At 34.7% G+C, this 19,498-nt stretch overlaps 1 protein-coding gene and 1 long non-coding RNA gene across 6 annotated transcripts in view; one reads left to right on the plus strand and one right to left on the minus strand.

The window, feature by feature from the left end:
- Lim1 (LIM homeobox 1) overlaps window positions 1–16,216 on the plus strand; it is a 50,012-nt gene extending 33,796 nt beyond the window's left edge. For 3 of the 5 annotated variants that reach the window (XM_070313000.1, XM_070312999.1, XM_070313003.1), the window contains 5 exons: window positions 846–1,078; window positions 7,132–7,359; window positions 11,921–12,162; window positions 13,985–14,270; window positions 15,548–16,216. In XM_070313000.1, coding sequence (XP_070169101.1) covers window positions 846–1,078; window positions 7,132–7,359; window positions 11,921–12,162; window positions 13,985–14,270; window positions 15,548–15,900 — 1,342 coding nt within the window. In that variant the 3' untranslated portion in view covers window positions 15,901–16,216. The remainder of the gene's footprint in view (window positions 1–845; window positions 1,079–7,131; window positions 7,360–11,920; window positions 12,163–13,984; window positions 14,271–15,547) is intronic. The other 2 variants (XM_070313001.1, XM_070313002.1) reach the window with 2 other exon arrangements.
- Window positions 11,617–19,498, minus strand: part of LOC138942638 (uncharacterized) — a 114,764-nt gene continuing 106,882 nt past the window's right edge. The window contains exon 3 of the long non-coding RNA XR_011448350.1: window positions 11,617–12,205. This is a non-coding gene — a long non-coding RNA (uncharacterized lncRNA). The remainder of the gene's footprint in view (window positions 12,206–19,498) is intronic.

Genomic DNA, 19,498 nt, shown 5'->3' on the forward strand with positions numbered 1-19,498 from the left:
GGAAATTACGTTGTAATGCGAACTCACAGCTGACATCGATGACAAGCGACAGTTTCGATCTCACTGTTAATTTATTACGAAATTTCGTAAGCACGCTTTTAACCTTGTTAACATGCTATCAAATTAAAGTTTGCAATTTAATATTTGTAATATTGTTGCTAATATAATAATTTATTTTCTAGATATGTATCTAGAGATGTAAATAGAAAAAAAAAAGTGTTTTTCTCATAAAAAACGGTTTTTTAATGAAAAAAAAATAAGCTTTGTCCCCCCCCCCGCCAAAAAAAATTCTGATATTTAATATCTTTATATTTTGATTACTGCACAAATTGATTTTTTATTATTTTTAACTTTGTAGATAATAAATTTGAATTAATCATTATTATTTTAAATATAGCTCGCATTCTAATTGACTATATATATAATTATACATCTAATTGAAAGTTAGATGTATCCTAATCGTGTCGAGCTTGATGTAATTTGTCGCAAAAGCTTCATTAATCCATTAAAATTACTTTTGAAAAAAAAAAAAAAGAACCAGTTTTTTCCTACTAACAAAAATAATATATTTAAAAAAATAATGAAAGAACAATGTTTTTTTTTTTTTGTACATCTCTATGCGTTATCCCTATTTGCGAGATTTTAATTTTTACATTTTATATTTTTGATGCATTCATATGATATTTATATCTCTTAATTGAATTTATAAAATAATTTTATCAAGAGGGAGAAACTTATACATTTCTTTATAGCGCAAGAACAAGCACATCGGATACCCACGCGCTTATTATATACTCCTTCTCATCGGCTCTGGCCAGCGATAAATCTGAATTATGTTCTTCTAGGCGGTACGGTACCAAGTGCGGCGGTTGTCTTCAAGGTATAAACCCGCAGGATCTCGTGAGGAAAGCGAGAGACAAGGTTTTCCACCTGAATTGCTTCACCTGCCTAGTGTGTCGGAAACAGATGAGCACCGGCGAGGAGCTCTATGTCCTGGACGACAACAAGTTTGTCTGCAAGCAGGACTACCTGTCGGGCAAACCGCTGCCGGACACGCATCATGTACACGGTCATCACGGTTAGTCGGCAAAAAAAAAAAAAAATCATCCTCTTTCCCGATTACTTTGCGTATAACAAAATCAGCTCGATTCCATTGTTATCTTATCATTGTTACATTTAAATTTTGGGATAAAATAGAGTTAGAATTTTTTATTTGTATATTATGTTGTAATTAAGTTTATTTTTTATTAATAATAATAATAATAATGTTAATAATTAATTCTGCAATGGGAATACCGAATAGAAAGTAGAATCAGTTTACAAAGAAGAGGTACTTCATAGTATTATAGTTCGTCTGTGTACATTGTCCGTTTTGTTTACAAATCGATTTGTCGCGGGATTTAAATGCAAAAGATATCCAGAGAATTCTCATGCTATATCCGTGTTTCTCTTTACTGTTGCCAATCGAGATTAGTCAGTGCTGTTTCTGATTACCAATGATTGATGGCATGATTGCGATATTCGCGGAAACTTACATTGTTGATGATTATACAATACACGGATGAATAATTTCTGAATTTCTTATCGGAGACACAAGGGGATATTTAAACGATATTCTAACAAAATCTAATATATTATCATAAAAATTGTGATATTTGAAGATTATATAAACGATATATAAAGACTATAAAAAAATTGTAATTTTAATTTATTTTCATTATTCCAGATGCCGAATTTATTCGTGCGTGCGTAAACTAATAAAATCTCTTTCCCTTTAATCTCCGTTAATAGAATATGATTAAACTATATTTAAAATTGAGATAAATAAAGGCGAGTATCTTTCTAAATATTAGATATAAATACAGTTGGAAAATTTACATATTTATACAGTTGGAAAATTTGGTTTGAATTTAACAAATATATTGCATGTCTTAAAGGCACAAATCTTTGTGTTAATTTGACATAGTACGGATATGTTAAATAGCAGGGTTGGGAACGTAAAAGTAACGCGTTACCGTTACCGTTATTTTTTGTAAAAAGTAACTCGTTACCGTTACTCGTTACTAATTTTAAAAAGTAACCGTCACCGTTATTTGGAAAGTAACGATTCGTTACTTTTTCGTTAGGTGTTTCTGTTTCTTGTAATGCTAAATTAAGCAATCGGATTATAAAATTATTTAACAATCAATATTAAATGTAATAATCTATGTTACAATTAAAAACTCTAAATTAGTCTCTATAGTAGCAAGCGTTTTTTATATTAAACTTATTTAATGATTCTAATTTTTTATGTTAATGTCGAAGATTTTTATCAAACATTGTTTTTAAATATTGATAAGAAAGATATTGATATTATTAAGAGTGTATTCCAATATTCATTATCAGTATTGTAAAATCTATAATTTATACGTTACTATAGATTTTCAGTATTGGCAGTGACTATCAGAATGCAGCCTATGATAGAAGGCTACAAAATATTTTTCAAAAAATACATCTATCTATTGAATAGATATAAGATAATAAAAAACCAAAAAAATAACGATAAAAGTAACGGCTAATTTTCGTTAACGTAAAAATGTAACGACGTTACCGTTACCGTTACAAACAGAAAAGAATAACGATCGTTACCGAAAAAAAGTAATCGTAACGGTAACGACGTTACAAGTAACGCGTTACTTGCCAATCCTGTTAAATAGTGACACTAATACTACGTTAATATTTCAATACAAAATAAGTGCAAATTTCATAGTAATTTGAAATAAATTTTGTGTGAAATCAACATATTTTGAATGATAAAATTAACTTGGAAAAATCTTATTGACGGTCTGTAGTCACTCTCGCTTCTATTATAGAATAAAATCAACACTTTTTTTTCCTTCTGTAAATTGTTATTTTTACATTTGTTTTTTCAGTTGTTTTAACAATTTAATATTCGAATTCGATTAAAATACAACAGCAATATGTTAAATTAACGCATGAATGTGTTAAATATTGAAAATGTTTAACCGGCATATTTTTTTAACAAGAAAAGATAAATTTTCCACAACTGTGTAAGGGTTTCGGTCTTTCGGGCGACTCGCGCGGCCTAAATACGTCGCGCGAGTTGCTGCTGCGCCGCGACTTCGCCACGTGGCACGTGGCTGTCAACGGCACGCGGCCGATCGATCGCGGCACGAAAATTCGCGCGAGATCGTATTTGGTACACGCTCGGCTCAGCACCAGCGCGCAAACAAAGTCAACGCACAATCGCCTTCCATTATATCGATCTCTGCGATGCTGTCACCGGAACCCGGCGCCGTTGCTGTCCAGAGAGAACTGAGGAGAAGTGCGTATTATCGCGACATCACCTCCTCGCACTCTCCCCCCCCCTCCCCCCCTCCCCCCCCGGGGTCACTCGATCTCGGGCGCGTTTTACGATCACCTCCGTCGTTTCCGTTCCCGGCTGCCGATAAATAATTTTATCCATCGCTCGCGAGAAAGAGAGGGCGTCGTAAATTATCGCGCTAGCCGATCTCTAAGTCTCGAGAGGCAGCGCGTCCCGATTTCGACCGATGCTTCAAACGATGCCGTTGAAACAGAGAAGGGAACATTCGTGTTAAGAATATTCAAACCCTTGAACAATGATACGAGAATAGTGTGCACAGTGTAACAAGACAAGAAAATTAAATATTTTAAATATCGATATTTTTCTTACTCACACTTTGTATTAAAATCAAATAAATATTAATATCCCATTAAATTCATGCATTCTTACGAACAACGGCAAGATCCGGAGTGCTTGAGAATTTCAGGATTTATTTTTTCGAGCGGCGAGATTGACGGGGGGAGGGGGGGGGGTCACAGTTCAACGCGCACGCCGCCACAGATTTCACGGAGTCAGGATCAGTCTAAAAAAAAAAGGGGAGGATAGAGGGGAGAGCGGGCAGGTTTTCACGGGGTTTTCTACCCCGAGAGAGAAAGAGAATGAGAGAGAGAGAGAGAAAGCGGCAAGCTGTGAAAACATCCAGGCGCGTATGCCACCGTGAAACATCGGCCGAAAAGAGAGAGAGTGAGAGAGAGGGGGGGAGGGAGACCGAGAGAGACGGCGGGCAGGCTCGGTTTCACGAGGGCCTCACTCGTATATAAGCCGTGAAACGAAAACCGAAAGGTCGTTAGGCAGGGGGCGAACCTTTTGTCGCTCCGTTGCCGACGCCGAAACCGCAAAACGCCCCCCGACAACCCGTTTCTTCTCTCTCTTTCTCTCTCTCTCTCTCTCTCTCTCTCTCTCTCTCTCTCTCCCCTCTCTCGCCCGATCGCCTTTTTCTTTCGAGGAGGCCTCGGTGCCGGGGCCGCGCTGTGCTCGCCGTGTACGTGAGACAATGTCGTGGGACAGCCAGATGCGAGAGGGCCGCGAAAATGATTTACGCCTCGGCCGCGGCCGATTTGGCCCGCCGACTCGTCGTCGATGAGTTTCGCGTTGCGTTGCGTCGTCATCGTCGTCGATGTTGTCGGGTTAGTGGCGTCATAAGGGGGTGGGGGGGGGGCCTGGTGCGCATACCTGCGGATCCAGGAGCGGATCCGTAAGCCGCGCGCGTCAAGTGTCACCTCGAAATCGGCGCCTTCGCGGAAGGATTTCATGATTCTTCGACGGGAACCACACGGTGAGATTTCGCGGAAAGGGATTAGCCAGCAGCCATCGTAGAAAATAAGAGAAAGACGCAGTAAAAAAAAAAAAAAAATAAAAAAAATAAAAAAAAAACTGACGTATAATAAAAATCAAAATAATTAAGAATGCAAATATGAAAAAAATTTGAATAACAAAAAGATTAAATTAATTAATTGAAATTAATTTTCATTATACAATTCTTGATTCTTTTAAATAATAAAGAAATTGTATAATAAAAATTGAATATAAGAGAATTACGTATACGCACAAAATAATGTAAGAACATAAAGTAATAAGAAATAAAAATAAAAATAATATAAAAATAGAATTTTTTATTTTATTTTAGTTACGCGGGCTGAATATATAAAGTCTTTTTGCGATATTAATTATTTTTATCATCATCTTCTCTCTCTAAATACTGATTATGTATAACTCCGGGAAACAATGAAGGCAAGTATGGAGTACCGTTCGAAATCTTTATCGCGTGTAGAACGAATTTGATGCGCGACTGGGGGGGGGGGGGGCAGAATGTTGACGCGAGCTTTCAGAATGATTTCGGGCCGATGATTAAACGACACGATCGTTTTGATGGCTCGACACTTTTTCAACATTAATCTCTGCCATCCGCTTGGCCATTTGTCGATTGTCGAATCCGTGACCGTCGTTCTCTCTCTCTCCTGGCGGCGCGAGCCCTGAGAAGCACGATAATTATGTTCGTAGAGACGATTAATATCCGGAGACACCTATCGCCATTTTTTCGGCGGTACCGGCCGTAAAATATATTGCGCTGCGTTGAAAACATCTCGAGCGTAAAACACCGTCATTAAATGTGTAAGGCACCAGTAGCCGAGTCTTAAAAACACTACTTGTCGCTCGCAGACATATCTTACAATTAAAGTAACTATACACGTGTCAATTAAGTTTATAATGCTGAAAGGATGGAATAGTTTATGCATTTAAAATTTACGAATGGTAATTTGTTATAATTTATTATAATATAGCATTATTTTCTCTAGATATTTATTATTTTCTCTAGATATTCATATTTTTTTTTTATAGATGTTTCTCTAGATTTTTCTCCCTCCCCAGATATTTATTATTTTCTCTAAATATTATTATAATCTACAAAATAAATCGTCGTTTTTTTAATATTCATTAATTGATTGATTTTAATTTTCCAATAATTATATATTTATTTAATTTATTATTGCGTTAATTTATTATAATTCATGCATTTTTCTCTTAAGAAAAAAAATCAAACAATTATTTCTTGATAAATTACTGGATAATTGCATCAATATGCACAGATCTTTATCTAGTTTCAGAAAAAAATTTATCTTTAATTATGCTACGTATAAATGTCAATATCGATCATGGTATTAGGTGTACAACTTTGCTTCCGCCTGTTTTCCTATAGATGGCTTTAGCGGTAAGTAGTGGTCGAAATAAATAGATCATAGACGTCATGCAATAAACTTGGGCATCTGTCAACATAACCCCATAGAAACATTAGTCGATTTGTGTCTGCATTATAAAGTTATTCTCGATTGAAAATGTCAGTTTACGAGCCAAATTCTCGTCATTTGCGGGAGGTTCTAATTTTCTGCTTCAATATGAAGAAATCTGCGGCTGAGGCTCATCGAATGCTCTCAAATACTTATGGTGAAGCCGCTATTGGTGAAAGAACGTGTCGTGAGTGGTTTCAACGCTTTAAGAACGGCGATTTTCACGTCGAAGACCGGCATAGCGGCGGAAGAGAGAAGGTTTTCGAAGATGCAGAATTGGAGGCATTACTTAATGAAGACTCGAGTCAAAGTCAAAAAGAATTGGCACGATCATTGGGAGTGGACAATACTTTGAATAATAAATGTATAACCAGTTTTTTACAATAAAGCCTCGAATTTCGGGAAAAGAACGGCGGAAGCAAAGTTGTACACCTAACATCATAGAAGGAAAATCGATTCTTCCTTAGATATCTCATGTAAAGTCCCCGCCGTCGGCAAACTTAATCTCGCTTCTTTCAAGCGAAAAAATATAATTGAACGTCGATGAAAAACTTTGAATCGAGCCGTTTTCACATTAAAACATTCCTATAATACTTATTATATACAGTGACTAATTTATTCTTGCGTGTTTACCGAAAATGGAATCGCTGATTTTGACAGGAATAACACCCTCGCATTTACACAGAAACGAAAATAACGATCGTAACGAATGTAAAATCGCATACAAATCTTCCTTTATTTATAAAGCAAAAATTTCCGATTTTTTTAAATTCTATTATAATAATAATTAGAATTTAAAGTTTACATTGTCGTTATTATTACACAAGATGCTACGTTTGCGAGGCTTTTATTTCGCTTCTGTGGAAAAGTGAAGAGCTACAATCGATAGAATGTAAAATTGTTCGCGATTGTTTCCAAAAATTGGCCATTCGTTCGTCAACGTTATTAAAATGGTCGGTGTCTCGCGTCGTTCACGAGCAGAACCGTCCAACCTGTCGGCAGGCGGAGACTCGCTGATGGGCTCAGGATCGGAAGACGAGGACGAGGACGGTAGTGGCCATCATCATCATCACGATCCGGCCGTTCGCGGCTCTCACCTGGGAACCCATAACATTGGTCCGGGTGGTCCCGGCGACCAGAGCGTCGGCCACGGTGGCGAACTACCTCTCGGGAGCGATCCCTGCAAGCAGGAGGACTCCGAGGATCAAGGTAAGTCCCGGCTTGTTTGCGGAAGATGTCATACGAAGTTGGAAAGTTTGGCTTAAATTTTTGTGTCAACTCAACATAATATGCATGTGTTAAATGTGATGACACTGATACTTATCAATATTTTAACATAAAATGAATGCAAACTTTATAGTAATTTGAGTTAAATTTTCTGTACAAAATCAATATATTTTTAATGATAAAATTTACTTAAAAAAATGTTATTGACGGTATCTAATAACTCTCACTCCTATTGTAAAATAAAACCAACATTTGTATACTTTACTCAGTCGTTTTAATAATTTAATATTTGAATTTAATTAACACGCAACAGCAATATGTTAAATTAATATATGGACGTATTCAATATTTAACACAAAAATTTTCATCGGCATATTTTTTTAATAAGAAAACATAAAATTTTCCAACTACGTACAACTATGATGACATGAGGGTATTAGACAAGGATATCAGGTGCAGTTTTTTCTTTCTCTTGATAAAGAAATATTTATTGGGAATTTTTGACGTAAAATTGTAATTACATAAATTTTATAATGCTTGTGTGAAGAAAGTTTAGTTTGGTACTAAATTGAATCGATTATTTTTTACGAGTGAAACCTGTTTGAAAAATTGTTGGTTTCTTAGAAAAAGAACCACGGATTTTATTTATATTTACCTGTTAACTATAGTGAAAAGTTTTTTGTGAACAGTTTGAAAATTTATTTTTAATCTTTAAAATCGCTTTTGTATAAGCGTTAATATAAACACGAGATTTTTTTTTTTTTTTTTTTTCCATGATACAGACAATTTTATGTAGCAAACTGCCTCCGAACATAAGAAAACATCTTTATTACCTGAAACGTAAAGGATGAAAGACAAGTGTCAGAAAAGAAAAACGAAGGATCATGTACAAGAGTTAATATCGAGTAGCCAAACGTAAAGAGCACACGCGCGAAATATCTAAGCTGTCATTTCGATTAGACATTTCACGTGTAGGTCTGACACACATATGTGCACACATGAGCGGAGTAAACCAAGCTACGCTCACCCCCTAAGTTGCCCCGCAGTCCTCGAAACTCGATAAATATTTCCTTATCAAGAGCAATCGATTAGCGACTTGATCGGGCCACCCTCGGAGCAACGCACTATCACGTCACCCTACGATCTTGCGTGTACGAATTCGCGGCGTCGTGACGTCACGAATCACCGGGAGCGACGCGGGTGAAGCCGCCGAGCCATTATATGGCTCCTGCTCTTTTATCGCGAATACAACAATTGATCCTGGCTGTATACATCGCCACTAACCCTCCTCGCGTGGTTTTTCTACCCTATATACGTGCAACACAAGCATCTCGTTTCCCTTCAAAGAGGGAGGGAGCGGGTGGCCTCTCGTTGTGCAGTGTGACACTGTCCAAACATTTTCTTTGTCCCGCGGTTAAGACCTACCTACCCGGTACACACACATATATATATATACGTGTGTATAGATTACTGCGGAGAGTCGAGAGACTTATATATGCGTGTGTGTTTGCGTGTGCGTCGTGTGTGCACGCGTATGCGGGGTACGGCTTTCAGCGCGCGCGGCAGCAGCCACGATAATCCGATGGGGGTTTCGTATCGCTTCCGGGGGATTGGCTTCGATTGTTGTTACCTCGATCCGGCCGATGAAGATACAGGGATACAGGGTGTCCCAGACCTACCGCGCTCTCTCAGTCTCTTAGCTATGAACACTTCGGCGAACTTTCGATCGATTATCCCTGAGCGTTTAACAGATATTATTCAAAGTTGCAATCGTTCAAATTTCCATCATTTTCTCTAGATATTTATTATTTTCTCTAGATTTTTTTTTTTTTTTTTAGATATTTCTCTAGATTTTTCTCCAGACATCTATCATTTTCTCTAAATATTATTATAATCTACAAAATAAATCGTCATTTTTTTATATTTATTAATTTATTCATTTTAATTTTCCAATTTTTTCTAGATGTTTATTATTTTTACTATTTATTGATTTTAGTTTTTAATTTTTTAATTTTTTTTAGATATTTATTATGTTTTTTGCATATTCATATTTTGTTTAGATATTTCTTTAGATTTTTCTCCAGATATTTATTATTTTCTCTAAATATTATTATAATCTATAAAATAAATCGTCATTTTTTTTATTTATTAATTTATTGATTTTAATTTTCCATTTTTTTCTAGATATTTATTATTTTTACTAGATATTCATATTTTCTTCGCATGTTTATTATTTTCTCTAAATATTATTATAATTTAGAAAACAAATCACCATTTTTCTATATTTATTAATTTATTAATTTTAATTTTCAATTTTCTAATATTCTCTAGATATTCATATCTTTTTCTAGATATTTTTCTAGATTTTTCTTCAGATATTTATTATTTTCTCTAAATATTATTATAACCTAGAAAACAAATCGTCATATTTTTCTACATTTATTAATTTGTTGATTTTAGTTTTGAATTTTCTAATTTCTTTTAGATATTTATTATGTTCTTTGGATATTCATATTTTGTTTAGATATTTTTCTAGATTTTTCTTCAGATATTTATTATTTTCTCTAAATATTATTATAACCTAGAAAACAAATCGTCATATTTTTCTACATTTATTAATTTGTTGATTCTAGTTTTGAATTTTCTAATTTCTTTTAGATATTTATTATGTTCTTTGGATATTTTGTCTAGATATTTCTTTAGATTTTTCTCCAGATATTTATTATTTTCTCTAAATATTATTATAATCTAGAAAACAAATCGCTACATTTTTTTGTGTTTATTAATTTATTGATCCTAATTTTTAATTTACATTAATAAAAATTAAATAGATGGAGAAATCGTATGTGAGATAAAATTCATAGAAAATATTAATGGAGAAATAGATCTCTTACTAAATCTTTTTAAGAATCTTTTCACGTCAGAAATGATTGCTGCCTTGATATCGAAACATTGCCATTTCTTTTTCAAACCTTTAATATCCGTATGATAAAGACACCCGGTGTAGATGCGCGTGTATATACGATTAAATTTTCTGATCGATTTTTTTTTTTTTTTTTTTTTTTTTTTCTTTTCTTTAATAACAAGCGTTGCTGTACGAGAGATCGCAACTCGACGGGCGTTACTTAGAAACTCCCGTAATGCAATGATGACTCGTGTCTCGGGATGACAAGTTATTTCAGAATTACCGACGAGTCACGCGTCAGCGGATACGCATAGTTTAGGACGACCGTGTATAACGAACGTACGATGTAACGTTGAAAATATTGTGTCAATCTTTTCTTTGTCACACGCCGATACCTTTTATTGCCTTTATAAATTGTATAAATTGCATAAATTATATAAAAATACCTTGTTGATAGCTATGAAAAAGCTAGGATCTGAGAGTAGGAAAAAATGATTATTTAAATTTATCAAAATTTTTACAATTTATCTTTACTTAAGATTATTTCGAAATACTATACATGTACTGTGTGTCAAGCGTATAAATCAATAAATATCAAATTGCACCAACTTTCTCACGTATATAAACAATTAATCTTGTTGCTTTATTTAATTTATAATTGCAATATAGATTATTACAATTAATATTGATTGTTAAATAATTTTATAATCCGATAGTCTATTTTAACATTACAAAAAACAGAAACGTAACGAAAAGGTAACGAATCGTTACTTTCCAAGTAACGATAACGGTAACGCGTTACTTTTATAGAGTAACGTTCCCAACCCTGATCTATACAGGGTATAAAGGATATAAATTAGTATAAAAAAAAATTGTTTTTAAGAAAATTATTTACAATGTATTTTTTTAAACAATTATTTGTTTTTTTTTGGCACTAATTAATTTGTCTCATTATTCTGTACATAAAAGTATTACGGTAAGATTATCGAAAACTGAATATTTTACGAAATATTTTATTTTTTATATCAAAATATGTCAGATTAAAATATAAAATAACTCAAAAAGTACTTAATGAAAAAATACTTTATTATAGTGTTTTGGAAAGATCTCGATGTCAGCTACAAGAATACTAAATAAAAAATGGGGATTTCCATTTAAGATTTTAAAGTTGACCTTCACATGACCTTCAAATGATTTTCCAAGGTCAAACCAATGGTACCATCTTATGGCCCCCTCGAAACCAAACAACTTTTGTCTGAAACATTTTTCTCTTCCGAGCTTGGTTTTTGGGATATTTGCCTGAGGAGATTAAAATGGGACACCCTGTGTATATATATATATATACGGTGTCGTGTTAGTTTGCAACAGGGTTCAAGGGTTTCAAACAGAAAGTGAACTGAATTATCTCTTAGAAAAGTCATATTTTCATCTTTTCGAGAATTAGCATTGTGTTTAAAATTGATAAGAGCATAGAAAACTCGTTATCGCCGCAGATATAAACTCTCGCAATTGGGTTGACTTTGCTGACGCTTCGGCTTCGTAGCGATTCGGCGAATTTTATAAGCCCCAGGTGGTGATGGTGACGATGACGGTGGTCGTACGATAGTGATGTGGCAGCTCGGCTTTGATCGGTTGAAGGTTCCCTGGATGGCGATCCCGAGACGAGGGACAGCCAAACAGAGAACAAGAGCCCGGACGGCGGCGCCGGCGGTGGCAGCGGCGACGGCGGCGCCGGCTCGAAGCGACGTGGCCCGCGGACCACCATAAAGGCGAAACAATTGGAGATCCTGAAGACGGCCTTCTCGTCGACCCCGAAGCCCACCAGACACATCAGGGAACAGTTGGCGAAGGAGACCGGTCTGCCCATGAGAGTCATACAGGTAAGAGAAAGTTTCTCTCTCACCTCCGTGTTTTCTGACCCTGCTGGAAAATTTCGCTTAAATTTAACGTACATCGCATGTCCCATACACAAATTTTTCTTGTTAATTCAACATAATATGGATGTGTTAAATGGTGACGCTAATACTATGTTAATATTTCAATACAAAATGAATGCAAACTTTATTTGTAATTTTTAATAAATTTTGCGTAGGATCGATTAATTTTTAATGGTAAAAAATTAACATGGAAAAATATTGTTGACGATCTGTAGTCACTCTCGCTCCTATTGTAGAATAAAATCGTTATTTTTATTCTCTAACTTTTAACACACATAAATCCTATCACTAATAATACGGAATATATCTATTGTGTAAAATTAAAAAGATGTGCATATTGTGTTATTTTTACACCGTTCTTCAGTTGTTTTAATAATTTGACATTTGTGTTCAATTAACACAACGTCAATATGTTAGATTACACACACTGGATTAAATTACACACAATGGATTAAATATTTAACGCAAAAAAATTTAAACCGGCATATTTTTTAACAAGAAAGCAGAAATTTTCTCCAACTGATGTGCGCGTTGGAAAAAGTCGGCAGTTTTTTTTCGATCATTAAGTCTCGTCATTCTGGCTCTACTTTAACGAAATTTTAACGATTGAATTATATTTTAACTAAATCTCGAGGTGCCAAAGTAATGAGTAAATTAAAATTTCACTAGAATTAATTTGGTAATAAGAATAATAATTCGTTCTCTTCTCTCTTCTCAATTTATTTTATAATACTTGCTATTAAGAGACATATATATAAGTACACCGTTGTTTGTATTACAATTTTCAATTTGTTATTTTTACAGAAAGAATCAATATTGAAAGAAATATTAAAAAAAAGAGCAATGATTTTATTATCCTCGGAATAAGACTTTCAAAATTTTTAATCATCAAATTTAAATATAAATAATTAAATCAATAAATTAAATTAAATATTAATATTTAAATTATTTTTATCCGATAATAATTACATAATCTTTAAAAAAAAATATATAAGTCTTATAGCGAAATAATTTAATATACAATACTTTAATCATAATTTTTTCTCTCAATCTATATTGTAATACTTGTTATTAAATACTTTGTTATATGATTTTTAATTTGTTATTCTTATAAATAGAATCATTATTAATATCGAAACAAAAGATCTGGAAAAAAAAAAGAAAAGGATTATTATGATGGTTTTTACTATCGGCACGATAGAAATATGATGTTTTTATGCAGTCGCCGTTTAAATTGCCGATAATAGCTATGCTCGAAAACATTATCCACTCTATCGCCAACAAAAAATGCGCCGACAATTCATTTGCCAGATAATAATTTGCTTGTCATTGGTAACGCCATATTATTTATCGCGAAATAATTTTGCGACTGTGTCACCGGCAAAATTACGGTTTATTGGCGATAAAAAAATGTTTGTCATTGTTTTCGTGTGTCCTAGAATATAGAGGAAAGGAAAAAAAAAAGATAAAACAAAGTAGCTTAAAATATACTGGGTGTCTAAAATATAATCGAAAAGAGAATGGTATATGTTTATAAATAGTTTAATAGTAGCAATAAGGACAACGAAGAAGAAAAACCATTATGTAAATGAGCATGAATATTCTGTACAATATTAAAAAATATTGTAGTGTTTTAATATTTATTTGAACAAGATTCGTAAGGTATGCGAAAATTGATAGAGACGACGGAGAAGAGAGAGGAGAACGATCGTCGTCGTCGTTAAATAATTCAGTGATTAAATTGGGCCTTGCTGCGGTTCTATAGGTCTGGTTCCAGAACAAGAGAAGTAAGGAGCGCAGGCTGAAGCAGCTGACGTCAATGGGCAGGAACCCCTTCTTCGGAGGCTCGCGTAAGATGCGCGGCTTCCCGCTGAATCTCAACCCGGGCGCTCTCGGTGGCGAGGATGGCCCGCCGCCCGGCTTCCCGTACTTCGGCCCCGACAAATTCGAATTCGGTTACGGGGGTCCGGTGGCCTTTCATCACGAGTTCTTCGGCGCCCATCCGCCCCCGCACCCGCACGGGCCGCACTTCGCCGGCACGGGAAATCCAGGTAAATCTCTTCCCCCTTGGTTTATTTTCATCGCGCAAAAATAATGTAAGCTGCTCTCTCCAAACCTAACTTGCGAAGGGTGGCACGGCGACAATTTACGTCTATCGATCTCTTTGTATTACTCTTAAGGGGATTAAGCGATAGTATTTGTCAAAAATGAAGCTTTTTTTGAGAATTTCTTACGAAAAAGTGAATTAAAATCGAGAAATCCTTTAATAAAATGTTTATTATGGATTATAAACTATAAAAAAAAAAATTATTTTCGATTGAGAATACGCATTAAAAATGGCGCTGTAGATGTGTGATCGAAAAGGACTCTTAAATAAATTTTGCAGTGATAATTCAGATACAGAAGAGCAAATCGACTTACAATATGTATAATTTCGGACTGAACCTCTAAAAAGTCCGTGCCAGATTTAATTTTTGAGAAAGAGATCAGACATCTGTGTTTTTCGACGAACTTTTTTTTAAAAAAAGTCGCCATTTTAATCGCCTGTATGATTTTTTTTTTTTTTTTCTCAAAAACTAAAGTCCGTAGGGTCTCTTTTTAGAGGTTCAGTCCGAAATTATACATATTGTGAACATGCTCAATTTTTTTTCCAAAAAAATTTATCTGACCATCTGTATTATTCTGAGCTTCTGAATTATCGCTGCAAGATTGATTTAAAAAATCCTTTTCCATCAGCCATCTGCAGCGCCATTTTTAATGCATATTTAATTCAAAACCGTAAAAAATTTTGTTCATAGTTTACAATCTTAATAAACATTTCGTTAAAGGACAATTCTCAATTTTAATTCATTTTTTTTGTAATAAATTCCAAAATAAAGACTTGGTTTTCGAAAAATACTATTGCCTAGTCACCTTAAGGATAAACTCTAGTTTCGCGTTTGAAGCAAAAAGGTAATCGCGAGAGCTTCGAAAATATTAAACGCATTTTGAGAGAATCGGTGCTGCATTTCAAACGAAGAGCATCGATAATTTCGGGAATCTACTTTTTATTTCCTCTTTTTTATATCACGTATTTATTACGTATCTGGAATCTTATATTGTTTTGTTGTGACGATATAAAAAAGGTCGCGAGAAACCGCCCCGTTTGCCACGAAAGATCGACTTGGGAGCAAAAACTGGCCGATCTACGACGGAGCCCGAGAGTCTAGTCCCAGAGAATCTCGCGTAATTATAATAAACCCCTGAATCAAGTAGGTAGGGCCCCCGCGATAATTATGACAGCCGGTTTCGGAGATGGCCGGGCGGATACGATCCTCTCTGAGAGCAGTACGTAATCTGTTTCTGACAGGCCTGGACCCGGCCAGTTTAGCGGGCATGGCAGCGGCAGTCGCGGTGGCAGGGGAATACCCACCTCCGGGCGCGGGGGGCGGCCCCCCGGAATTTCTCACGGGGCCCCCCGGACAGGGGCCCCCCGCGCCCACCGGCGGCAGTCCCGGAGAGTTCCTGGCACCTTCAGGTAAGAGAGAGAAATATCCCTATCGAAGCCATTATCGCCGAAAAATCGACCGAATCGCGATCGCCGAGATCTACGTCAATCGTGCCGAGTCTGCCCGCGAGCGAACTTTATGTTTGCGCTCTCGCGCCGATATATTAGTGTTATTTTCGCGATGCGGCCATTAATTCGCGTAGCGCTCTAAGAAAATTGATATGTTTTTCGGTATAAGATGGAATAATAATTCCGCGCGAGTCATTTCTTTGAACGTCGATCGTAATTTTTCTAAACAGATCCAAATATTAATATTGTATATAGGGGGTGTCCTAAAATTAGACCGACAAACTTTAGGTGGTTATAAAGGACGTCGAAACAAACCAGTTTTGCCGATGAACCCGTAAACGAGCCGTTTTGGTATTACACGATCAAAGACTAACAAAAGAATCTCGCGAATTCGAAAATTCTGATTTTCATGATTTAACCACATGAATAAGATTTTGAAAAATATATATATTTTTTTTTTTTCCAAACATTTTTGCCCTTGTTAATGTTTAATTTTCTAGTGTCAAACGGCTCATTCGCGGACACAAGTTTATCGATAAAATTAGATTGTTTTCTCGTGTCTTTTATAACTATGAAAGTTTACAACCTGATGTTTGTAAGTCTAATTTTAGAACACCCCATTAGGTCTCTCTAGATGCGATTAAACAGGGTATCTAATTCTCAGGGATTTTTTTTTGTACCTAGGAAAATCAGGGAATTCTCATGGAATTTTATTAGAACTCGGGGAATTTTTAAAAAATTTTCTTTTTGATAATTTTGTTTTTATACTGTAAGCAGTAGACAATCCGCTAATAAGTCAAGTTGTGAATTATGAGTTTAAAATATCTCTGTTTATATATATATTCAATGTCTTAATAAAATATTGAATATGTATACTCTTTATTTTAACATTTAGTCATAAAAAAATGAAAAATGTTATGCAACTTAAAAATTTTTACCTTAACGAAAACAATTCAGTTCTTTTTCCAATACACTTGCAAACGTAACACATGAAACTTAAGCGGCCTTGTGTTTTTCCTTCGTGTGAATGTAAAGCATTAGAAAACATATATGCAATAAAAAAATTGATTTTAAGAATTGCATAAAAAAAATCTTCGAATATTCTCGTAACATGAAATTTTCACCAAAAATATCTGGAAGATCGGGAAATTTTCACGGAACTTTTTTTTACAAGATTTGAGTAGTGGGACACTCTGTTAAATCTTTACATTAACATTCGTTTTAATTATTTTCCTCCTCTCAACCTTCGTTAATTTCGAGCGAATTAATCGCCGGAAAAGAAAGATTGTGTAATATTCGCGCCGTTCGTTCGTTTCGTGACGATTATTCGTGACGATTTATTATGCACATCTTTGTTAGATCGAACATACCGTGTCGCGTTAATTAGAAACGCTTTAGTCTCGCGGTATCGAATCGAAACTGTTTCACGCCATTCAACGTTTCACGTTGAAACGAAAATTACACGTTGCCGTTAACCTTTCGCGCGCGGTATCATTTTTATTATATCGCATCAGCGCTATTATATTCGCACAGTCGCGATGTTATTTCGTGCACGAAGGATACGCGCGCGAGGGATTTCTAACTCGTAACAAGTTGAATTTTCTGCAACAAAGTCTGCGACGGTGTGAATGTCATTTCCTTCGAGAACCGTCGTACGGATAATTGAGATCTGACAATCACGTCGTGACCTTTTGCGATATGTCTAATTTTAAAACTACATTCTCCCAACTTGCGTCAGATCTCCATACACGTGCCTTATCCGCCTGTCACCGACATATCAATCAAATCGCGTATATCATTAAATGGTCGAAGAAAATATAGTTAGCACGATAATGGCATTAATAACCATAATAATCATAAGGCGAGACGTTTAGCGCTTAACGTGAGTTCACAATCAGATCCGAGCTTGAAAACTTTGTAGTCCAAAAGATGTGGACGTTTGTACGATATATTTTTTACGTAGAGAAATGTAATATTAAATATTTTAATAATATAGATACGTGCGTACATACATATTATACAGGGTGACCTTGAACGTTCCAGCCAGACTTATTGAGATCTTATAGGAAATTTAATTCTGAACAAAAAATTTCCCACAAACATGGATCGAAAAATGCTTCCTTAAGAAGTTATCGCTGAAAAAAAAAACCTCCGATGCGAAGGAAGAGCGAAAGGTGAGAAGAAAATGAAATAAAAAAGAAAATGAAACTTAATAAATTTCTTGAAAAAAACGATAAAAATGAAAAATAAAAATCTTTATCTTTTATGAAAATAAAATAAATTTTTTTAAACTAAAATAACACGCAATAATAGAAAATGAATAAAGACGTGAAAAAACTGTTTTCAAAATCCCCCCCCCCTAGCTCCAATACACTTTCGGCATCGAATAATGATCGATCTAGTCGCTTTACGGATTTCTTCCTGATTCAACTTTAATCGATCTAACAACAAGTAACAAAGGCACTTTTCGTACGTTCGAAACACTGGTTATATCAAAATCTATGGAACGTGCCAACAATCATTTTCATCTGATTTGAAAGACAATTTAATTTTCTACAACTTTTGTTTCGATACTTTTTGTTAAAACACGCACATTTTCCATGAAAATTTGGAAAAATGTGTAAAATAATCACAATTTCAGAGATTATTGAGCGATAACTTTTTAAGAAAATATTTTTCGACCCATGTTTATAGGAAATTTTTTGTTCAGAATTAAATTTCCTATAAGATCTCAAAGTCCGGGAACCACTCGGGGCCACTCTGTATAAAGTTTTTTTCATTTAAAATTTTTTCATGCTTAAATATATTTCGCTATTTTAAAAGATATTGCAATTTAGGTGTAGCATCTTTTTAATATATTAAAAGTAATGATAAATAAATTTTATAGTACAAGTTTTAATTAATTGGCGCGCAATTTTTCAATATCACTATTTTTTTCTAGATACATAGACACGTACATACATATTATATATAGGGTGTTCCAGGTCAGATCAATGAAACTTTAGGGAAATAGAATTTGGAACGAAAAAGTTTTGAGGTCTAGAAATTCTTCGTTAAAAAGTTATTGCTAATAAACTCTCTGTAATAAATTAGTTATGATGAAAGTTTAATAAGAATGTTTTAACGTTTGCAATGTTTGCGCTACAAATGTACCGTTTACACAAAAACCATGGAAAGGTGGTTTTTTTTTTTTTCAAGTTTTTGTTTCGTACAAGTTTTTTCCATTATTTTGATCTTATTTCCTTTTGAACGCTTTATCAGAATGAAATCGGTGCAGTTTAGTTTGTTATTTAATAACCCGTCGGATTTTACTTCGTTATTTTCTCCAAATGAATGAAGGGTTTTGAAGTTATTTTTAAAAATCGTCAAAAAAAAAAACGTGATTTTTCGAAGCTTATTAGCTATAACTTTTATCGAAGCGTTTCTGGACCTACATTATATCGGAACTTTTTTTGTTCCAAATTCAATTTCCAATAAAATCTTAAAGTTTCATTGATCTGACCTGGAACACCCTATATGTAACACACAGACACACACACCCACACACACACACATGCGTGTATTATCTAAAAAGATAATGGAGCAGTGTGTATAATAACGAAACTCTCGAATGTGTTCGGGCCGACCAAGATCTTCCCTGCCTTTGTATCAGAGATATAGAAAATCTGAAATACTAAATAAGGTCGAAAAGGAAAGTAGTACTCTGCGTTGATACCACTGCTT

The sequence above is a fragment of the Polyergus mexicanus genome, unplaced genomic scaffold, assembly GCF_030449975.1.
Source record: "Polyergus mexicanus isolate NDT 795.1 unplaced genomic scaffold, iyPolMexi1.0 SCAF_23, whole genome shotgun sequence".
Classification (NCBI taxonomy): domain Eukaryota; kingdom Metazoa; phylum Arthropoda; class Insecta; order Hymenoptera; family Formicidae; genus Polyergus; species Polyergus mexicanus.